General features: G+C 39.6%; 1 protein-coding gene across 2 annotated transcripts in view; it reads left to right on the forward strand.

The window, feature by feature from the left end:
- parvg (parvin, gamma) overlaps positions 1 to 20,744 on the forward strand; it is a 33,138-nt gene extending 12,394 nt beyond the window's left edge. For both annotated transcript variants that reach the window (XM_048548328.2, XM_059652358.1), the window contains exons 6-13: positions 1,125 to 1,240; positions 4,607 to 4,662; positions 6,313 to 6,341; positions 7,668 to 7,729; positions 12,547 to 12,615; positions 15,939 to 16,040; positions 16,939 to 17,011; positions 20,330 to 20,744. In XM_048548328.2, coding sequence (XP_048404285.1) covers positions 1,125 to 1,240; positions 4,607 to 4,662; positions 6,313 to 6,341; positions 7,668 to 7,729; positions 12,547 to 12,615; positions 15,939 to 16,040; positions 16,939 to 17,011; positions 20,330 to 20,403 — 581 coding nt within the window. In that variant the 3' untranslated portion in view covers positions 20,404 to 20,744. The remainder of the gene's footprint in view (positions 1 to 1,124; positions 1,241 to 4,606; positions 4,663 to 6,312; positions 6,342 to 7,667; positions 7,730 to 12,546; positions 12,616 to 15,938; positions 16,041 to 16,938; positions 17,012 to 20,329) is intronic.
- Positions 20,745 to 21,060: the final 316 nt, after the last annotated feature.

Here is a 21,060-nt window from a genome sequence, read left to right on the forward strand (position 1 = left end):
GGTACAGTGCTGCAATGTGATGTCACTACCTAACAAAAGAACAACAGCAGCTGCTACCTGCTTCAAAGGTGGTACTGCCCAAATATCTCTGTCTTGGGAACAGGGGCAAACAAATCTTCAAACCTTTCATGGCCAGCTGATACCACCTGGTGTTCAGAGTAATTACTCTATTTATGTGAATCAATGAGTTGTTTGGTTTGGGGCTGGAATCTACATTTTGAGGAAAGGAGAGTTTTCATGACAATTCAGCAGCCTATGCAAGGAATGACAGCAGCGCATCAGACTGTCTGGGAAATGGCAATTCATCCCCTTTATTTAAGGAAAGAAGGGAGATTCCGTTCAGCTTTCCCTCAGAAACTAAGAGCCATGCTTCTATTCTGACAGTTCTTTCATACTCTCAGAGGAAAGCAAACCACAGCCTTGGGGGAAGGGGGGTGTATGTGCTGTAGGGGTGAACTATTTGGAAGTATATAAGTATGGAGTCTGTTTAATGGCTACTTGGGGGTTGTGCTATGTATTTAATAGTCTAACTTTACCTAATGAGCTATTTTACTTAATTTTGTCAGAACCCTTTGAACTTTCTGAATTAATGGCACCTGACGGAAGGTTCCAGTTGACTTGCTCAGAGGTCAGTTTAATTTTCTGGGCAATTTCTTCGGAGTCTGCTACAGTGTAGACGCGACAGAAAAATTGGAGTATTGGGGCAGAACTCTGCAAATATCAAGCTTCTTGTCTTAACCATACAGCTATGTGTAGTTGTGCAGTGGGAAGGCAAGTACTTGTCCACAGGACGACAAGCTTAACAAATCTGTTGGACCGATAATTATATTTTAATAGGAGCCTTTGACCTAGTGGCATTCCCATATGTTGTTTCCACAAACAGTCATAAAAATGGGGCTGACAGTAATACCCAATCAGTCAAAATCCCAGTCATGAGTGAGGCAAGATTGGGGCTCATGTTAAGGGTTAGAGGAATGAAAGTAAATATTTATTGCACCTCATGTAGTCCCAGTTCTTCAGGGGCTCACAATACTGGTGTGGATATCCTGTCTACTTGCTCTGTGTATCTCAAGTCAAAGCTATTGTTTGGTCCATTGTCACCTATTGTTTCCTTTCCCTTTCAGTAATCTACAAAAAGGACTTAGTCTCCACTTTGCATCTGTTGATCGCCATTGCAAAACACTTTGATCCTGACATTGACCTTCCGAAAAACGTGTGCGTGGAAACATTAATCCTTGAGGTAACTATGGAAAACCAAAGGAGGAGATGATTACTTATTCTGACATGATTTTAAGTTTGTTTTAACAATAATTCTTTTGCAGTGTTGGTACAGCAAGGAATCTATTCAGCCTGATTGTAGGTCTTGAGTAAAATCAAAGCATAATTACTCACCGTGAGTGATGAATATAACCCAATCTTTGTCCTGGTGTCTGTGTTTTTTTGTGTAGTGTATGAAGATGTCAAATCACTTTCTTTCTCTTAATTAGAAAAAACATTGGCTTGTTAACATAGTCATAATCTTTCCAGAGTAACAATGTGACTTAGTCAACTGAGAGTAGCCAGAAGAGAAATGTGGGAGAATCTTGCCTGTTTTACTCCTCACATACTTTGTGTCTTTCCTCTCCTGATGAGGAAGGCAAGTATAGTGTGCTGTTGATTCCCCAGGTTGACTTCATTTTGAAAATTATCATTCAGAGGGTTGCCTGTAGATTCCTGAGCTGTAGCCATGTGCGTCTGAGGGTGAAGAATTAATTTTTACCTGGCCTACTTCATGCATCAAAATCGTGATGCTCGTTGTATTGATTCATTTAAAATAATGAGAAGCTTAGAATACAGAATAACTGATCACTAAAGCACATGCCTGCTACAAAACCAAATGCAATTTTATTTACCTTAACTCCATCTAAACCTGTCACCTACTGATGGGAGGTTTGCAAACTTCCTCCTTGTCTTCCAAAATTAGGAAATAAGATAGAATTCCTTAACCTCATTTAAAAAGTAAAATTTCCCAGCAGTTTGACAACCATCAGTGCGGTGCAGCACGGTGGTTCAGTGGTTAGCACTGCAGCCTCACAGCACCAGGGACCTGGGTTCGATTCCAGCCTCGGGCGACTGTCTGTGCGGAGTTTGCACATCCTCCCCGTGTCTGCGTGGGTTTCCTCCAGGTGCTCCGGTTTCCTCCCACAGTTGAAAGATGTACAGGCTAGGTGGGTTGGCCATACTAAATTGCCCATAGTGTTCAGGAGTGTATGAGTTATAGGGGGATGGGACTGGGTGGGACGCTTCAAGGGGCGGTGTGACTTGCTGGGCCGAAGGGCCTGTTTCCACACTGTAGGGAATCTAATCTGATCTAATCCGGTTCCACACAGCATTTAGTCACCGAAGGAAACAGAGCTTGATAATTTAGCATTCATCCAGTTATTTAAAGAGATAGGCAAAGAAGGTCTGGGACAATATTTCCAAAGGCAACAAGGCAGCAAACTGAGAAAGTACAAATAAATAAATCTACGATAAAGGACAAATTCAGGTCAGCTGTTACATGACTGACTGAGTGAGTGAGTAGTAGCTAGCACAGGTTGCCAGAAAGGGTGGCTGTAGACACACTTCATCAACTGTGACTTGCTGTCGTTGGAAAGCAGTAGGGTTGGCTGAAGGGGCCCTTATCATAACTCGTCGTGCGAGCTCCATCTGTTCTGTTCGCCACAGCCACTTTCGTGACTTCTGTTTGTCGCAGGGAAAAATGAGCAGCATTGTCCAACAGCACAGGGGAATTTCCAGTGAGCCTGTGTCATAAAATCAAAATGCACTTGGTCATCATAAACCTTTGTAATTAAAGACAGATGGAAACACTGGTCAAATCTCATGTATCAAAATCAGAAGCTGATTTATTGAATTGCCACAAAACAACAGGTCCTATTGATTATACACAAAAACATTGCTATCCAACATTTCTGGGTGTTCCCATGTTGTTTTTCAGGTACTGCCCTCGGTTGTTAAATATTTGGTAAAGTATAGTTACGATCTGTCAGTTGAATATTTGCTCTACAAACAGCTATAAATCTGAAGCATTTGAAGCCATTTACTCCTTATAACTTCGTATTGCCAGTTGTTTCTTTTAAAGCATTGTAATAAAGCCTTGGTTGACATCAGTGCAAAACAGGCACAACAGAATTTGCTGAGCAGAAAATGACCAAAAGCACTTCTGGCTGGTGTCAACTTTTTCTGCTTCTGAAGAAGTGTAAATTAAATAGAAGTAAGCAAAGCTATTATTACCATGGCATATTGCTGACAGATGAAATTAACTAACTCACCACAGCCTGAACCCAAGGCAACGAAATTTACTTCCCTTTTGTCAATTTAATCTTACCAGTCTGTCAAATTGAATTGCTGCTGAAGACTTACTATAATGTGGAGGTGCTGGTGTTGGACTGGAAAAGCTGTCCTTTTAAGGGACTTTTGCTTTCAGGAAACTGGTTTCCTTTATCTTACCAAACAGCAACTTCTGCTTATTCTCAAGAATAGTGCAGTGCAGTAAATAAAACACTACTCCACAGTGTGATCACAGTTTTTGACTTCCGTATGAAACAACCCTGACAAAAGAACACTATCCTTTTAGAACAGTTTATAAAATAAGTGAAGTGACAGTAATGTTTCTTTTGTAAAGAAAAGAGCTGTTGCATACTCCGGAGAATTCAGTGGTCTGAATCCAGCTGCGGGCATTGCTTGGGCAAAAAAAACTTGAAATAAGGCATTTAATTTATGATATTTTAAGGATCACTTGTTTGAGTTGTGTTTAATTGTTGCATTCCTGGCTTTGTGTGATAGGATTTAACTTGAATTTTTAAATAGGAAGCTAGAGTTGATGTGGATATAGAGAAATGGCGGACAGACTCAAAAATCCTAGCCTGCAAAGCAGAAGTTTCTGCACACTGAGTTATCACGGCCCCAAGTAAAAGGGAGTTTATGTTGTAAAGGTGATTTCAAAACAAGTTATTTTGAACATTCTAAGAGAAACCTTTTGTTTAGAAGAGTGTTTTAAATTGTATTCATCAAGAAGAGGCCCGTTGCTTTGAGGAAGTATTTATCACTTTTTAAACTGGTGTCAGCACAGTTTTGGGTTTAGAAATTATGTGAAATATGAGGCGTCATCCTTCCCAATCCATTAATGCTGTTCAGCCTGAAAGAGAATGCCTTATGACATCAACCTGACATTTCCATTTTCCAACCTAACTACATGACTGAGCAAATCAGTCAAGAATGAGTGGAGATTTTCACAATGAACTAGATTTTATCTGTGTTCCAGTAGTGAATGAGCTGCATGCTAATGTTTGCAGAAGATTCAGGTGAAGCAATCACTTTAAAAATTATTTTCCACAAGGCTGAGCTGTGGAATAGATGAACTGGAAAAGAGCTCTCAGCTCTGTAGTTCAGTTTATTTGTTCCAGTCATTGGAGTCCTACAAAGATTACTGAAAAATTAATATTTCAAAGAATTCTGTAGAAGTACTTATTTACTCAGAATTATGTTACTTTTTCTGTAGAGGGAAACCTCTTATGTATACATTTGCGTATCCTAAATGAAAAGTTAATTATTGTCTTTTTGCCAGATTGACAAAGCAGGAGTAAAGACGGTAAAACAGTTGGAATATTTCACAAGTGAAAGGTAGGATATCAGTATCTGTTCAATTTTATTTCATTTTAAGTATCATTCAAAATCTTGAGTATACCCTGAAAATTTCAGATATTAACTTCCACATGGTTATGAAATGTGTTGAGATGCAGATATGATGCAAGGATGGTGTCCCAGTACTTTAATGCTCTTTCTCCGCAACTGCTGTCTGATTTGCTGAGTAAATGCAATTCCTCCTGTTTGTTTTAATTCTTTTACTAGTTCTTAGACTTATTTTCCTGCGTCTGTTGGATGAAATAGTTTCTTCCGAATGTATCATGGCTCTCAGGTGAATGTGACTTATGACAGCCTTCATCACAGTTTGCGAATTGATTCAAATTTTACAGTGAGCTAGATGGCTCAGTGGATCATTTTGTTACCTTTTTCATGAGGGACCTGGTTTTGAATCTGGATTAAATAGTGGGCTGAAGGATTGCTCAGTTCATTGGTGTTAGTTATGCTCAACGCTAACAGGAATTTGATTAGTCACAGTTCATCTGCTTGTATACATTTATTTATCCAAAACTTTAAAAAATCTGCTTAATTTCATTCAATTTCGACAATATTGCACCTAGAGCTAATAGGAGTTCTTGATGTCGAAAATAAGAAAGTGTTTCGGTGGATGATTGAATTCTGAACTTGGGTCTGAGCTTAAATGAACAATTTTAGGTCATTAAGGTAAATGGGAATATGACAAATGGACAGATCAGCTACGATTTATTTTATTGAATGGTAGAGCAGATTTAAAGAGCTGAATTGCCTACACCTGCTCCTAATTCTTGCATTTGTTTATGAACTTGGGGTTGAGCTTGAGTGGCTCAGGCTTTGCTCCGATTTGAAACTTGTTTCCCCAAACTGAAGTTTCGAGATGAGACAGCATGATGGCTCGGTGGTTAACACCGCTGCCTCACAGCACCAGGGACCCGGGTTTGATTCCATCTGTCTATGGTGACTCTCTGCGTAGAGTTTGCACATTCTCCCTGTGTCTGCACGGGTTTCCTTCGGGTGTTTCAGTTTTCTCCAACAGTCCAGAGATGTGCAGGCTAGGTGGATTGGCCATGCTAAGTTGCCCGTAGTGTTCAGGATGGTGCTGGCTAGATGGGTTCGCCATGGGGAATGTAGGGAAATAGAGTATGGATGTGGGTCTGGGTGTAATTCTCTTCAGAGGGTCAGTATGGACTTGATGGGCTGAATGGCCTGCTTCCACACTGTAGGGATTCTATGATTCTACTTTACGTTCAGCACAGAAACAGACCCTTTGGTCCAAACAGTCCATGCCAACAAGATAGCCTAAATTAAACCATTCCCATTAGCCAACATTTGGCCCATTTCCCCCTATGCAAAAGCATTTTAAATTACTGCAACCTGTCTAACAACAAAATGGTGTTTTTTAAAATTATCATTTTCAAATGTTATATTTTGTTAAAAGGCTCTGGACTCATCTGTACTTTTGTTCAAAATCTTTGGTTTTGAGACATGGCATTACTATACCACACATCCTCATAATAATTCTGAGCATGAAGCCTCCATGTCAACTGATTTGCCCTTGGATTGTAAATGAGTTTCTGTTTACGCAGGAAGAAGGAATGAAGTGAATTGGTTTTGTTCATTTTTAAATAGTTATTTTATTTTTCTTTGGAATAGTGATGATACAGAACAAGACCAAAATCCAGGTAAGATCCTTCCTGAGATAACTATCCACATTAACATGGTACATGGTTGAAATCTAACTGAAGCCTTCAAACTATAGAATAAATTTCACAGAACTCAAGAACAGATGATAGCTCATAATTTGATTCCATAAAGTCTGGAATAAGTTTCTCTGCTTTGGTGTCTGTGTCATTGAAGATCTGTCCCTTTGATTCTCTTTCTCAGTGATCCTTACTTTTGAATAAAATCTGTGGACTGAATCTTTAAATCAGAAAGAATTGACATTATGTAAAAAATTCTAGAACATGCCTGTTTCCAACCTGGCTGTTATTTTGCATTATAAACCTCTAAATCAGCGTTAACCATTTCCATCAGCAAATTCCCTGATGTTTCCAGATGGCTGTTTTTTTTTAAACGAACCAGGCTGAATTTTTACTACAAAAAAACACAATTTTTTTGACTGTCAGTGGATTCCAGATTGAATAAGCTTGGTGATAGGGGTTATCTATGTATGAAAAGTTCACATTGAATGATATCAAAATTATAATGTGCACACTGGAAAGGAGTTAAATCTAGGCAAGTTCTTTATGTTGTACTTAGAACAAAAAAGATTCACCACATTGAATGTTCACTCTTCAAAATGCATGTGGCAAAATTTCATATAAACTATTTGATATTGTTAGACTTAAAAAGTTATAACATTTCATAATAGTCTAGTGACTTGCTATCTCAAATATGTGTTTTACCAGTTAATATTTTGTAGTGGTTAAGCCAGAAGTGTATTTTACAGCTTCAGTACCTTAACAGTATTTATAATTAGCAAAAATTAGATTACTTTGATCTGACTAAGTCCCTCTTTATATTTCTTTTTTAAAGAAGTTCTATTTTTTTTTGTCATGATCATCGTCTTTGTACTTCCAATCTGAACATGCCTGTAGCCATCATTAGCATCAAATCTGCCTTCCCTTAGTTAGTGCACTCTATAACACATCTAAGTGAAATATTGGGTAGGTTTGGAATTATTTTAGTTTTAACTCGTTGTGTGCCTGTCCCCACTGTTTGCCTTCCCTCCCCAATGTCATTTTTTTGGTATTTGTATTTCAAATATACTTAAATGACTTCTTTCAAGGTTAGGAGTTCTTAGTTTAAAGTAATAAGATTGGTGGCTTGCTGTTTGGTCTATAACATGGATGTGAGTTTGCTCGCTGAGCTGTCTATAACATGTTTGAATGAGCTGTATGGGAAATTGAATCTCGGTATTTTCAAATTAAAATCGCAAGAATTTTTTTCTCATGATAACAACTGCATGCTGTACATTAATATTATTCTGATTTTTAATGTGTTTCTAGAAGCTGATGGCATTAATGACCTCTTTAAACTTGGGCCTGACAAAGTGAACATAGTACAGCAGGTATTACATTTCCAGTCGAGTTGTATTTCTTCTCGTGTTGTTCTCCATTACTTTATTTTTCAAATGCCCCTCCTCTTCCTTAAGACTTTTTACTAAACTCAGTGGCACACTGTAAATGCACACTGTTGTTGAGGTGTAGTTCTATTGGAACCCAGCACCCTTTCAGCAACAAATCCAAGTTCTTCTTTGTGTATAACTTCTGATAATGAGCACTAATGGATTATTTAATCATCATCCTCTACCTCATTCCTGCCCTTGAATGATTTCACCTCATGGTATAAGAGTGGGTAACATTTCGCACAGGTGGGCTCAGTCTACTCTTTGAAGTAGCTTATCCCATAATGTCTTCGCTTTCACTGAGTTGAAGTGTGAAGCTCCAAGTAGTTAATATGAAACAACAGCTATATCCTAATAAATTGTTTTGATGATTGGTCCAGATCAGATTGGAATAGCTAAATGGTCTCTGACACTGAGTGGATTAGGGATTTGTCTTTCTGGTAGACTAGACTGTCCAGTCAGTCATGAAAGTTGTTCTGTACCATGTTGTATAACACTCTGAGCTCAACAGAACACAAAATATACAAAAAGTAATAGTAGAAGGTCAGCCGTCTCAGCTCCAGGACATCTCTGTAGGAGTTCCTCAGGCTGGTGTCATTGGTCCAATCATCTTTAGCTGTTTCGTCGTCAGCAACAACTCCTCCATCATAAAGTCAGAAGTGAAGATGTTTGCTGATGATTGCATGATGTTCAGCAGCATTCACAGCTTTTCAGATTCTGAAGCACTTCATTTCTAAATACAGCAAGTCCTGGATAGTTTTGCCTTGGGCTGACAAGTGGCAAGAAACATTCACACCATAGAAGTGCCAAGTGGTGACCATCTACAACAAGAAAGAACATGATTGAAGCACTGAATTACCGCTATCGACACCCTGAGGGGTATGGTTCACCAGAAACCGAACCGGCTGGCCACATAAATACTGTAGCAGCAGGCGCAGGTCAGAGACTAGGAATCTTGCAATGAGTAACTCATCTCCTGATTCCCCAAAGCCTGTCTATCATCTACAAGGCGCAAGTCAGGAGTGTGATGGAATACTCCCCACTTGCCTGGATGGATGCAGCTCCAACAAAGCTTGACACTGCCCAGCACAAAGCAGTCCGCTTGATTGACACAACGTCCGCAAACATTCTCTACTTCCACCACCGTCGCTCAGTAGCAACAGTTTGTACCATCTGCAAGATTTACTGCAGAAATTCACCAACGCACTTTGGGCAGCACATGTGAAATCCATAACCACTTCCATCCAGAAGGACAAGCAGCAGATACAACAGAACACCACCGGCTGCAACTTCCCCTCTAAGCCACTCACCGTCCTGTCTTGGAAATAAATCATTGTTCCTTTATTGGGTCAAAGTCCTGGAATTCCCTCCCTAATAGTGTTGTGGATGTACCTAACTAAATGGCCTGCAGTACTTCAAGAAGGCCACTTGCTACCACTTTCTGTAGTCCAACTAATGTTCACTGGCCCAGCCAGCAATGCCCATGTCTAATGAGTGAGCAGAGTGAACTGCCCAGGTCACACACTGCATTCAGGTCTATCTTGAGTCTTTTGGGTTCATCTGCTCACTGAGGTAGGTCAGAACAAGAGAGTGAGGCTGAATATATGTAATTCTCTCTCTCCCTATAATCCAAAACAGGCACAGCTCATGTTCATCATTTGTCTGTCATCTGTCATCTGTCATCTGATATCACACTTCCTGTGAAGTCACGTGAGCTGGAGCTTTGAAGCTGACCAATAGCCACTAAGGTTAAAGTGCTGTTTATCAGTGAGAGGAAATAGAAGTGGAACCCAGTAGATTCCTGAGCAATTAAGCAGCCCTTTCAGATTCTCACTGCTCACCTTTCTAGTATAAGAAGGGAGTAGAAGAGATGGCCTGGATGTTATTTGACTCATTTTTCTGACTAGCATGCTGTAGCTGGAGTCAAATACAGTCATAAGCCAATCTTGAAAAGGAATACCATGGTCACCACTGACGTGGGGAATGTGCGCATTCTCATGGTTAACATCACAACTGAGGGAAGAACTGCTCTTGGCATTTGAAAGTTGGCTCGATACAGTGTCCAAATCATCACCCTCAATGAGACTCATCCACCGCAGTGTGGGGGGTGAGCTGAAAGAAATCAGTTTTGTCGACAAACCTGCATCACGTTTTGCAATTTTTGCATTTTATCTTACACCATCAATATATAACAGCTTAAGAGAATGAACTTAATCATTGCTGACCAACTCTGGTCAGAGACCGAAAGCCTGAGCTCAAGATACTACTTTCCTAGGGCAGGCTAGTATCAGTTCTGTTCATACTGCTTCTCAGGCCCAAGTTGTCAAGTGCATCAGACGACAGGTTATTGTTACATTGCATGTTGTGTTCTGAGATATTTCAGAACATTCAAATGTTGGGAATGACAAGGGAACAGGTCTTGATCTTTCGTTTATTAACGATAAAGTGGCTAACGCACAGAACAGTGTTGCACCCGAAACATTATTGCTCACAAAGAGGCAGAGGGCTGTATCAGAGGTTGAGAGTTCATGCTCAGCACCCATCTGCAGCAAGAACAGACCATTGATGTTACAACTGCCAGCTCCCATTGTTCCCAATGATCCCTGTACTGTCCAGATGACCTACTGACTGAGAGGCCTCCACCAACTTTGTGGCATTCTTCTTTTCCACAGTCACTCCAAAGGAATGTGTCACCCACACTGCATTCAGGTCTATCTTGAGTCTTTGGGGTTCATCTACTGACTGACTTCTATCGGGAGCTTGAGTCTGAGGTGCAATATCGTGACAGTCAACGGAAGAACCTCAAAGACATTTTTAAGGCTTCACTTAAGAACCTTGATATTGACTGTGAGTCCAAGAGAAATTTGCCCACGATCACTTCTGCAGTGCCCATCCTATTTATAGTTGAACCTTGTGTGCACAGACTGGTTTTAACATGGGATTAGTAAAAAAGAGAGATTTGTCTCCTTAGACATGTACTTGGTGTGAAAATTGCATCATGGTCAGCAAAAGACATTTGGCTGAATTTAGTTGCTATCTCACCACTGTGGAAAGGAGAGAAGATATAAGCAGGAAATCCCATGTTTGGTGTTCTCCTAAGAACTTAATAGGAAAAGTAGAAAAATATTGGGAATAAAATCTCCATGTATTGTAAATGGTGAACATCTCTGAATAAAAAAAAATTAGTCTGGATTTATTCATTTGAGCCTCACTTAAGCCAATTTGTTAAGGTCTTTTTGCCAATCAGCACATTTTGTTCTTTTCACAAATATATGCCTAGCTGTGAAAATTGCCTAGTAACTAGTTCAATGATGTATCAAAGATTTCTGCACCTCATCCAGTGTTGCCATTCAGCGTGACAAGTGCTTTGTTTAAGTGCGAAAACTACCTCCTCAGGTACTAATATCTCTGCTCTTTCCAGCATCCACAGTTTTGTTTTTAGTTCATTCTGATTCCTAATAAATAGCCTAAATTTATGTGTTACATAGATAAGAACATAAAATGGTTTAGGGAAAGAAAACAGCATGTTGTAGTAAATGGTTATTTTGCAGAACAGAGGGTGATAGTGGTGTTCTGTGAACCAGTGCTTTCTTTACTGCACAAAAATTAATATTGTGAAATAGAGTAAATTTTAAAAATTGCTAGTGATACCAAACTTGGAGAGATGGTAAGCAGTGAGGATGATGCCAATTCAATGCATTAGACATAGTTGGCCAGCAGAACAGGTAGACCATTGTCAGATGGAATATAGAAGCATAGCATTTTGACAGAAAGGACATCTCATATTGATTGAATGACCCAGTTGAAACTGGGCGAAGGGACCTTGGGTGGGTGGTGGTGCTTGTGAACATAGATCTTTAAAGCTGGCTGAACATATTGAGACTAATTAGCAAACTGTATGGGATTTCGGCTTCATAAACAGATGCGTTGAGTACAAAAGCACAGAACTTGTGCACAAACTTCATGAAGCTTTTGCTTAAACTGCAAACCAAGTATTGTTACAGAGATAGTAGCAATTGCCGATGCTGGAGAATCTGAAATAACAAGATGTAGAGCTGGATGAACATAGCAGGCCAAGCAGCATCAGAGGAGCAGGAAAGCTGATGAAACATCAGCTTTCCTGCTCCTCTGATGCTGCTTGGCCTGCTGTGTTCATCCAGCTCTACACCTTGTAAACTCAAGTATTGTGTCCAGTTCAGCCACTGGACTTTGGAAATGTGAAGTCCTTTGAGAAGATGCAAAGGTGATCCATACGAATGTTGTGAGCAATGGGGGATTTTAGCTTCAAGGTTAGGTTGGAGAAGCCGGAGTTGTTCTCCTAGGAACAAAGGAGGTATTTTTAATTTAATTTGTCAACATTATGACAGGTTTAGATAAGGTAGACTTAACGTAAGCTGCCCCATTAGCCAATGGTTTAGGATGGGGGCAGACACAAATTTAAGGTTTTGGGAAAGAACTGCAAAGGGATGGTGGGGAAGAAACTTCTTCAGATAGTGAGTGGTAATGTGCTGTAACTCATATAAGGATTGTGCGAGTGGAAAAGTATCAATTGTTTTAAGAGGAAATTGGCTGGCTACTTGGAAATAAACATTGAACTAACAGGCTGGAATGCGGGAATGGGACTTGACAGGGTAGTGAAAAACCACCCTTGGCTTGATTGACAAAATAGTCTTTTTCAGTGTTCTAATGACTCTATGACTCTGCAAATTACACTCTGACTTTGTGCTGACTCAAAGATAAACTGATTTTCTTTTTTTTAGGCAATGCTTCATTTCACTAATAAACATCTGGGTAGTTTGGGTGTGGTTGTGAAAGACCTCACCACACAGGTCTGTATATTTTCTTTAAGTATCTTGTGAAAGGTATTTTACTTACTTACAGTCAAATCTATTGAAAATCGAAAGCTATAAATTACAATACATTCAGTATTAACGAGGACTGCTATTAGACGGCTTCTAGCAATGTACGAAGTGATTTCTCACAATTGGGTGAAAATGTTATTTACAGACATTCAGCAAGCCCAATAAAGACCTGTGCTGTCAATGGCACTGCCTGTTTAGTTCCAGAGAATCATGGGCAACTCGACTGCATTCATTCTAATTCGTTTTCTTTCTGATTTCTAGCATCCACAGTTCTTTTGGTTGTTTAGTAACTCCAATTCCTTAAAGGCGTTTTACCAGTCAAAGTGTAATCTCTGTGAGGAAAGTAACAAGTTCATTTCTGCAGATGTAACTATGCTTCATCAAGTTTGCTCTGTAAAGAAGCTCCAATTGATTTTCAAAGGAACTCATTAGCATTCACTTTTTTCAGATGTTCACCATTACAGCTCACCCACAACATCTATTTATGGATTTATCTCCACTCGACAGGTTGAGCGCAGCCTAAAAATTAAATTATGTGGGTAGCCTCTGTCACGGGAACATTGATCATATGTCAAAACTGGCATAGCGTCACTGTAATGAGACCTGAGAATGCACAGCACTAACATTGCCAAGTTTAGATGAGATGGGTTGACAAAAAGGGAAGAAACTAAGATGCTTCAAACATAAACAAAATGCTAAAATAGAAATTGAAACTCAAAGCAACCAAATGTGTGGCACTTCAGTGAATTACTTTTCACCCCAAATCTTCCTTTGGGTATTTGTATTTTTGTTCCAGGTATCAAAGGAAAACGTGAAAAAGCATTTAAAAATTGAACTGTTAACAAAATGAAAGAAAGAAAGAAATTGAAAAATTTCAATTTTTATAGTTTGGACAATTCAGCTGGAATTTACTACAAGCCCCTCATGAACCCCTCTCCTGAACCTGCCGCTTCTCCTGGCATGCGGGAATGGGAATTGACACATGCAGAGTGTATACGCAGTGCAAAGGTGTGACACTGTTCAAATTCAGCTACTATTTGGATGGAATACGCAACAGTAAAACTGAAATACCATGTAGGTATTCATTCTAATAAATGACTACAGCCAACTGCTGTGCCCAGGCAAGAGATCTGCAGAAAATGCTGAAGGGTTAATTGTCAGCAGCACTATTCTGATTCTACTCTGGTCTCCAGCAACACTGGGACAAAATGGTGTCTGAAATAAATGCCAGCTGAATTGTTAGAACCAAAAAAAAATGAAATCTCTCAATTTCTTTCTTACGTTGCAGTTTAAAAATAAACTGCATTTGTTTGGCACTGCACATGATCTCTGGACTTCGCAAAGTACTTACAGCTAATGAAGAACTTTCTGAGATATCGTTGCTATACTAGTGTAGCAAATGCAATTGCCAATTTACACACTGCAATCTACCTCAAGCAGTTTTGTGATGAAGACGAAATAATTTTTAGTGACTTTGTTTGAAGGATAAATGTTGGCCAGGAGAGGAAGGAGATCGTCCTTCAGCTAGTCCCATGAGATATTTCACGACCCCCTTGATAATACAGATGGAGCGTCAATTAATGTCTCATTCAAAAGACGTCATTTTGAACGGGAGAGCTCTTCCTCTGTATTATGCTGGCTTTTGTGCACCAACCTCGGGGTGAAACTAGAACTTAATATTTCCTTGCTCAGGTGAGCAAGTGAGCAAGCTTATGACAAAATTTTATCAAGTACAGAAGATGTAGTGTTGAGAATTGAATCTTGAAATTCAGTCTTGAGAATTATTGCTGAAATGTATTGAAAGCCTCACTTGTGAACATCATCATAATGCATTGTCTGCTATTTGTGTGAAGTAACCCATAGGAACACTGATTCCAAAGGAATAAAGCTCTATTTAACGAGGAATTAAGCCATAAACTCTGACGAAATGCTGAGAGAACTACTTTAACCTGTATGGTGTAGGAATGCCCCAATGATCTTTGTGTTGAGAGTTGAGGTAGGGAACAGTACATAGGTTGTTGGGTGAAGCCAGGTACAGGCTTGACTCTACATTCTTCTAGCTTAATGGCTCAATTCCCACACAACAGCAAGCGGCCTCATGATTGGTTGAACCACCAGGTGGCTGAAAGCTCATGGATTGTGAGAACCGGTAGGCACAGAATCCATTTTGAATTAGTACCATCAGGGCTGGGGAGAACATTTAGAAAGTGAAAGCACAACAATGAAGACAGAAATGGTGAATCTGGAAGGAAACGTGGACATTACACAGTGATCACCTTTTATTTTACACGGCGATCACCTTTCGGATCTGTAACTATTAATATCATCCTCCACTGTGCTTCTAACCTGTCCACACAACAATGCTCATAAGATTCAAAACAAAAGGTACAGAATTGTAACAAATGGTTAAGATCATCTGGTGTGGAGTGATTGATTTCAACAAGTGAACACCCTGAATTTAATTTATTTTATTATTCCATTCTCTGATACATTGTTAGTAAGAGGGCTCTTCTAATGCTGTGGCAATGACCCTACCTCTGGTCCAGGAGACCTGGGGTTCAGGTCCCACCTGCTCCAGGTGTGCAATAGCATCTCTGAACAAGTTGATTCGGAAATATCTATATATAAAGAACAGTATAGCACAGGAAAAGGCCGTTCAATCTACTAAGGCTGCACTGACACATAATGCCTTGCTAAATGAAAAAGCCCTTTGTCTCTACGTGGTCCATATTCCTCTATACCCTGCCTGTTCATATATCTGTCAAGATGCCTCTTAAACATTACTCCCACCACTATCTGTCGCTGTGCGTTCCAGGCACTCACTACTCTGTGTAAAAAAAAATTACCTCTTACACCCCCTTTAAAATTCCCCCTTTTACCTCAAACCCATGTCTACTAGAAACTGACATTTCTACCCTGTGGAAAAGACTCCATACCGATCATAATTTTATACACTTTTATCACATGGTCCTCATCCTTTGACATTCAAGTGAAAACAAACCAAGTTTGTCCAATCTCTCCTCATTGCTTATACTCTCCTAATCTAGCAACAGCCTGGTAAACTATTTCTGCACCCTGCCCAGGGCCTTGAAATCCTTTTGGGAGTGAGGCAACCGGAACATTGTTAACAATATTGTACTTCAATCAGTATTAGAAAAAGACTCAAAGTGCCTATTTTTCTAGGAGAGGAACATTGTTGCATCTAAACAACGGTTAAATATTAATTGGAAGTAGATGAATTAGTCCTGTGTCCTAACTAAAGTCTGTTCATTACTGTATTTATTTCCCAGTTTTCCAATGGGGTGATCCTGATTCTGTTAATTGGGCAGCTAGAAGGCTATTTCATTCACTTGAGCGAATATTTTTTAAATCCTTCAGATTATAATGAAAAGGTGAGTTTAAAAATCTTGCTGTTGTATATGTCTTGCTTTTGGTTTTTCTGCTTTCTCAAGCACTTGTCATGATACCATGCAAAGCTTCGCAGTTGAAAGGGAAGGAAACAATTACTGCCAGATTGCAGACACAAGCTCATGAGGGGAATGTAAGCAATGTGGGGTTAACTTAATCAGTTAACTTGTGGGATTGGACGGGAGGTCTGTCTTTGCACTCAGAACCCCTTGTAAACCACCATCTTGAGATCAATCTCACACTTGTTTCCAACTACATTGTAACATAGCTTGCTGCTGTGTTGAAATAAGCTATGGAGATGCTTAATGGGTAAAGCACTTGTCTTAGACTTCACAGAAAACTGCATTTCAGTATCCTAGATTCGCATGTGACTCAGCTTGTGACTGCTCCAGTTTATCAGTGCTATTTGAGGTTGAAGTGATGTGAAGCTTTAAGAAGCCTAACAATTAACAGTCAGATTTACAGCTAATCACTCCATATTACTGTTAATCCACATTATTTTAATCCCTTATCATCATCTCGTTTAATTACTATAAATTTAATAGCGGTGGAGTTGGGAATTGGGAGCAGTGGAGAAAGAACCTCTCCAGCTTCTACAAAAATTCTCGTACATATCTTCAGATCTAATCCACATTTCCAACTGAAATTCATTGCTCAGCTAGCTGAAAGAGGCCCTGACACCTTCTGCACAGAAAATAAAACACATTCTAATATTTGAGATGAGATAATGGGAACTGCAGATGCTGGAGAATCCAAGATAATAAAGTGTGGAACTGGATGAATACACCAGCCCAAGCAGCATCTCAGGAGCACAAAAGCTGACGTTTCGGACCTAGACCCTTCATCAGAGAGGATTCTAATATTTGTTGTCTTCCATTGCAGCTTTACAATGTTACGTTTGTCGTGGAGCTTCTTAAAGAGAGAGAACTGTTGAAGCACCCAATTGATCCTGCAGGTCAGTGAACATTTAGAAAAATAAGAAGGTCTTTATTTTTGCACTTTATAAAATCTGGATTATTTAAGATTAAGGTTGTTGAGATGTTACATATTTCTTGGGCAATGTGATGCAGCTGGGTTAAGTTCCTGCGGGGATCAGATTTAGCCCAAGCTGAGTCAGGAATCCCTCTGATTTGGGCTATTTCGACAAAAAGGAAATGGAATATGCGTTTGTTTTCTTGAGTTTTAGTTATTGATGAAATGTTTATGTCTGATTCTTCTTCAACCCACCTGTAGGAAAATGAACCAGCTGAAGGGAAGACTTTATATGGAAAGTATTAGTCCTCAGTAACTCTGGCTCTAAGTTACCATTTACAGGCAGATTCAAAATGAACAGTCTCAGGATCAGGGCCCCGGCAGATCTAGATTTTGTTTGAGTTTGAGGCAGGTTCTTTAGGCAGTGGGTGGTTAATGATTTGGTTTGGGTGGGGTCATGGAGCCTGGCAGTAGAGCAGCATGCAAGTGACAAAATAAGTAACAAAGCCATGCAGCTCCAGGCCAACATTCACGCGCATTAATTTTAATTGAGTAAAATTTATTTAAAAATTAGATGAACTGCACATTCTAAAATAACCCAGATACAGCTTTTTAAACAGGTGGTTTTGATAGTGTGTATCTGCACAAAGATTTGTTGTAAACTGAAAAATAGAGTGAGATACTAACCGTGCAAAGACTGGAAAGGGCAATTTCAGTATTTGTTTAATGCTGTCACCAATCCTTCTCTTTATTCTATAGTCTTGTACTTGGTTGGTGTCACTGTTCACTCCTGTTCCAGAGAAGTATGAACACATTGGAAGGTGATGAAATAATAAATAAAAATCAGATTAAGCTTTTGGATAATCCCTCAATTTTATGCAAGGATATTTAAAACTGAGTATTGGGGCCTGTGCCACATGAGGCAATCTAGGTGTTTGTCCAGAACAACAACAAATGGGGACAAGTGAAAAGCAAACCCAGAGCTGAAAACCAGCTGTAAACACATGAAGCTAGTTGAAGGTGAGAAAGCATAGTTCCCGCTCAGCCGCCATCAGTAAAGCCAGGTTAAAAGGGAAAAACCAGACAAATCAACAATTGAGTAATATATAGAATTTTGTTTTACTTTACACCTGTGTACAACTTTTATAAATTGCAGAGAATGATGGATGTTTGTTGAAACTATTGATGGCTTGCTGAAAACACTGAGGAAAAGCACCCTCTAGAACCATAGTCTCAAAATGAAGGGATGCCAGTTTGAGATCAATGTCAGCAGGAGTTCTTCTCTCTGAGGGTTGAGAGTCTTTGGAATTCTTTGCCACAGAGAGCTGTGTGCATTGAAGGCTGAGTCAAACGGATTCTTGATCAGTCTAGGATTTAGGGTTATAGGAAAGTGGATATAAGGACTATCAATTCAGCTTGATCCTTTTGAAAGACAGAGCAGGGTTGAGGGACTGAACAGTGTACTCCTGTTCCTATTTCTTGTGGTCAAGGAAACAATAACACCTCAGCCCCTTTATCTCAGTATCTTTTAATTAGAATACACTGGATGAGAGAAATACATATATGCCGATCAATGCTATTGGGTATACGGAGCTGTCACAATGACAAGCTTTAAGATTGAAGTTTTAGCAAAGATTTGTAGCTCAGGTTGTGAGTGAGGTTGTTGACTTGCTCACCGAGCTGGCTCTTTTGCATTCAGACAAAGCCTCTCTGATGATGTTTTGTCTGAACGAAAGCGAGCCAGCTCGGCGAGCAAATAACAGCCTCAAGCCTTATGATTTTTTGATGAGAGATCACAGACCTGAAACATGAACTCTGTCTCTCATTTAACGAGTGCAGCATGAACTGCTGGGTTTTTCTGTCGTGTTCCGTTTATAATTCAGATTTCCAGCTTCTGCAGTGTTTGGCTTTTTCATGAGGTTTCAGGCTGATTTGAACCATACATAACAATCTGATTTAACATTCATTGAAGCTCTATTGTAACTACAAACTCATTGACAGAGCAATATGAATACAGTGGTCAGAAACTAGGAATTCTGCTTTAAGTAACCCACTCCCTGTGCCCAGCATTTCAGTTTCGGCTGCTTTCGGGCAGGAGGATCAGAATCCAGCCTTTTCTGTCCATCCATGTTATTAAAACCCAAGTGAATATTCTTTTCCTGCAAGAATCACTCCACTGTAAGAGTAACAAATTTGTCCAAACTTTTACATCCTCAACATTTCTGCCCATAATGCTTCCAATGACACACATTCTAAGCAGCACACAAACTCTCCCAAAATCATGATCTACAACTAGTTGCTGTTATGAAATTAAATGACCAGCAGGGGGTGCTGAAGAGACACTCACATGGAGGTTTGTTCCATAATCTGGGAAACACCAACATTGAGCACAGTCTTTGTGTCAGATTTTGGGACGCAGTATCTGTACTTCGAAGTCAAGATGATGGGTGACTTGTGGTAATTAGTGGGTAGTTCTGTTTTCATGTGTTTTTTTGCCTCTTTTCCCTTTGGATAGTAAGGAGCCTTGGCAAGTGCATTCTGTATGTAGTACGCACTGTAGGCCCTCTGTGCATCAGTGCTGGAGGTATGCATGTTTAAGGAATGAACGGGGTGCTGGTCGTGCCAACTGCTTTGCCCTGGATAGTGCCAATCTTCTTGAATATTGTTGGTGCTACGCTCATCCAGGCAAGTGAAGAGGATTCCAACACAGTCCTGACTTGTGCCATGTAGAGGGTGGAGTTGAGGAGATGGGAGATAACAAGGCGTAGAGCTGGATGAACACAGCAGGCCAAGCAGCATCAGAGGAGCAGGAAAGGGGATGTGTTACTGCAGAATTCCTGGCTTCTGACCTGCTTTTGTAGCCCCGTTTACTTATAAGATTCTGTGTATTGTTGGAATATGAATGTATCCACAGAAGTTCTAACTTTCTTTTATTTTGGAGCTCATCCTTCCTTTTTATCACCTAAGACCACAAATTATCAGCTGTCATTTGACCTTTCAGACATAAGAACTACAAAGTCAGGTCTGGAACTTTGTTACATGATGTAAGAGGTTTGGGGAAGGGGGAGTGGGGGAAAGATCTATATGGGTCAAAAGCAAATTTAGATTCAATATCAGGGAAGGTTTAATCACATAACAAAGAATAAGGCTTGAATTGAACAGTCAGGCCAGCAGGAGTTGTGGAATCAGAGCTTTATGATTGTTCACTGATGGACCTCGTAACCTCCTTTATCTGTATTTACCTTATGGTTGTGTGTATACATTTTAAGAGAAATTTTCTTTCTTTTATGACTCTCCACAGATATTGTAAATATGGACAGTAAAGCCATGACCCGAATCTTACATTGCTTGTTTACAAAGTACAAGGACAAGTGAAGGAGAGCATAGCACTTCCTAGCAGCACGAAAGCAGCCTTCAAATGTGTTAATTGCAGCAAGTCAATCGAGTGGAAAAACATTATAACACAGAGATTTAGAGATTTGTACATAATTTGCTGAACAAATTCCTAAAACAACTGCCTTTTTTTATCTTTTCAGAACTAGGCAAAATTATCAAGCAGCTCATTTTTTAGGAATGTTGAGACTTTACAATTTTTATACAATTTGTAAATCGACAACAAAGAGTGAAATCATTGTAATATAAAAGGTTCCAATGACAAGGCACCTGATTAACACAAAGGAATTATATCGAGAACATTAAAACTTGAATTTCACGAACTGAAAGTATTTTAATCCTCCTTTGGCAATTGCACTCTGTACACTAATCTTATCAGTAAGATTTAACAAGCCTCAGTGGATTGTTAGTGTTTCTGTTGAAATAATCTTCATAATAGTGTATCTCATTAAAGTACAGTTCTTAAAGGGACATTGTTCTCCATCACTTTTATAAACCTATGCACTGAAATTCCGTCAATCGTTAGAAATAATCGTTGCTGCAGAGCTATTTGCTGCAGCAGCATGTCAGTGTCTTACCTAGAATTGAAATGGACCACACAGAATTCTTGACTTGAGGCTTGTGTTGAGCTAGTTCATT

The sequence above is a fragment of the Stegostoma tigrinum genome, chromosome 18, assembly GCF_030684315.1.
Source record: "Stegostoma tigrinum isolate sSteTig4 chromosome 18, sSteTig4.hap1, whole genome shotgun sequence".
NCBI lineage: Eukaryota > Metazoa > Chordata > Chondrichthyes > Orectolobiformes > Stegostomatidae > Stegostoma > Stegostoma tigrinum.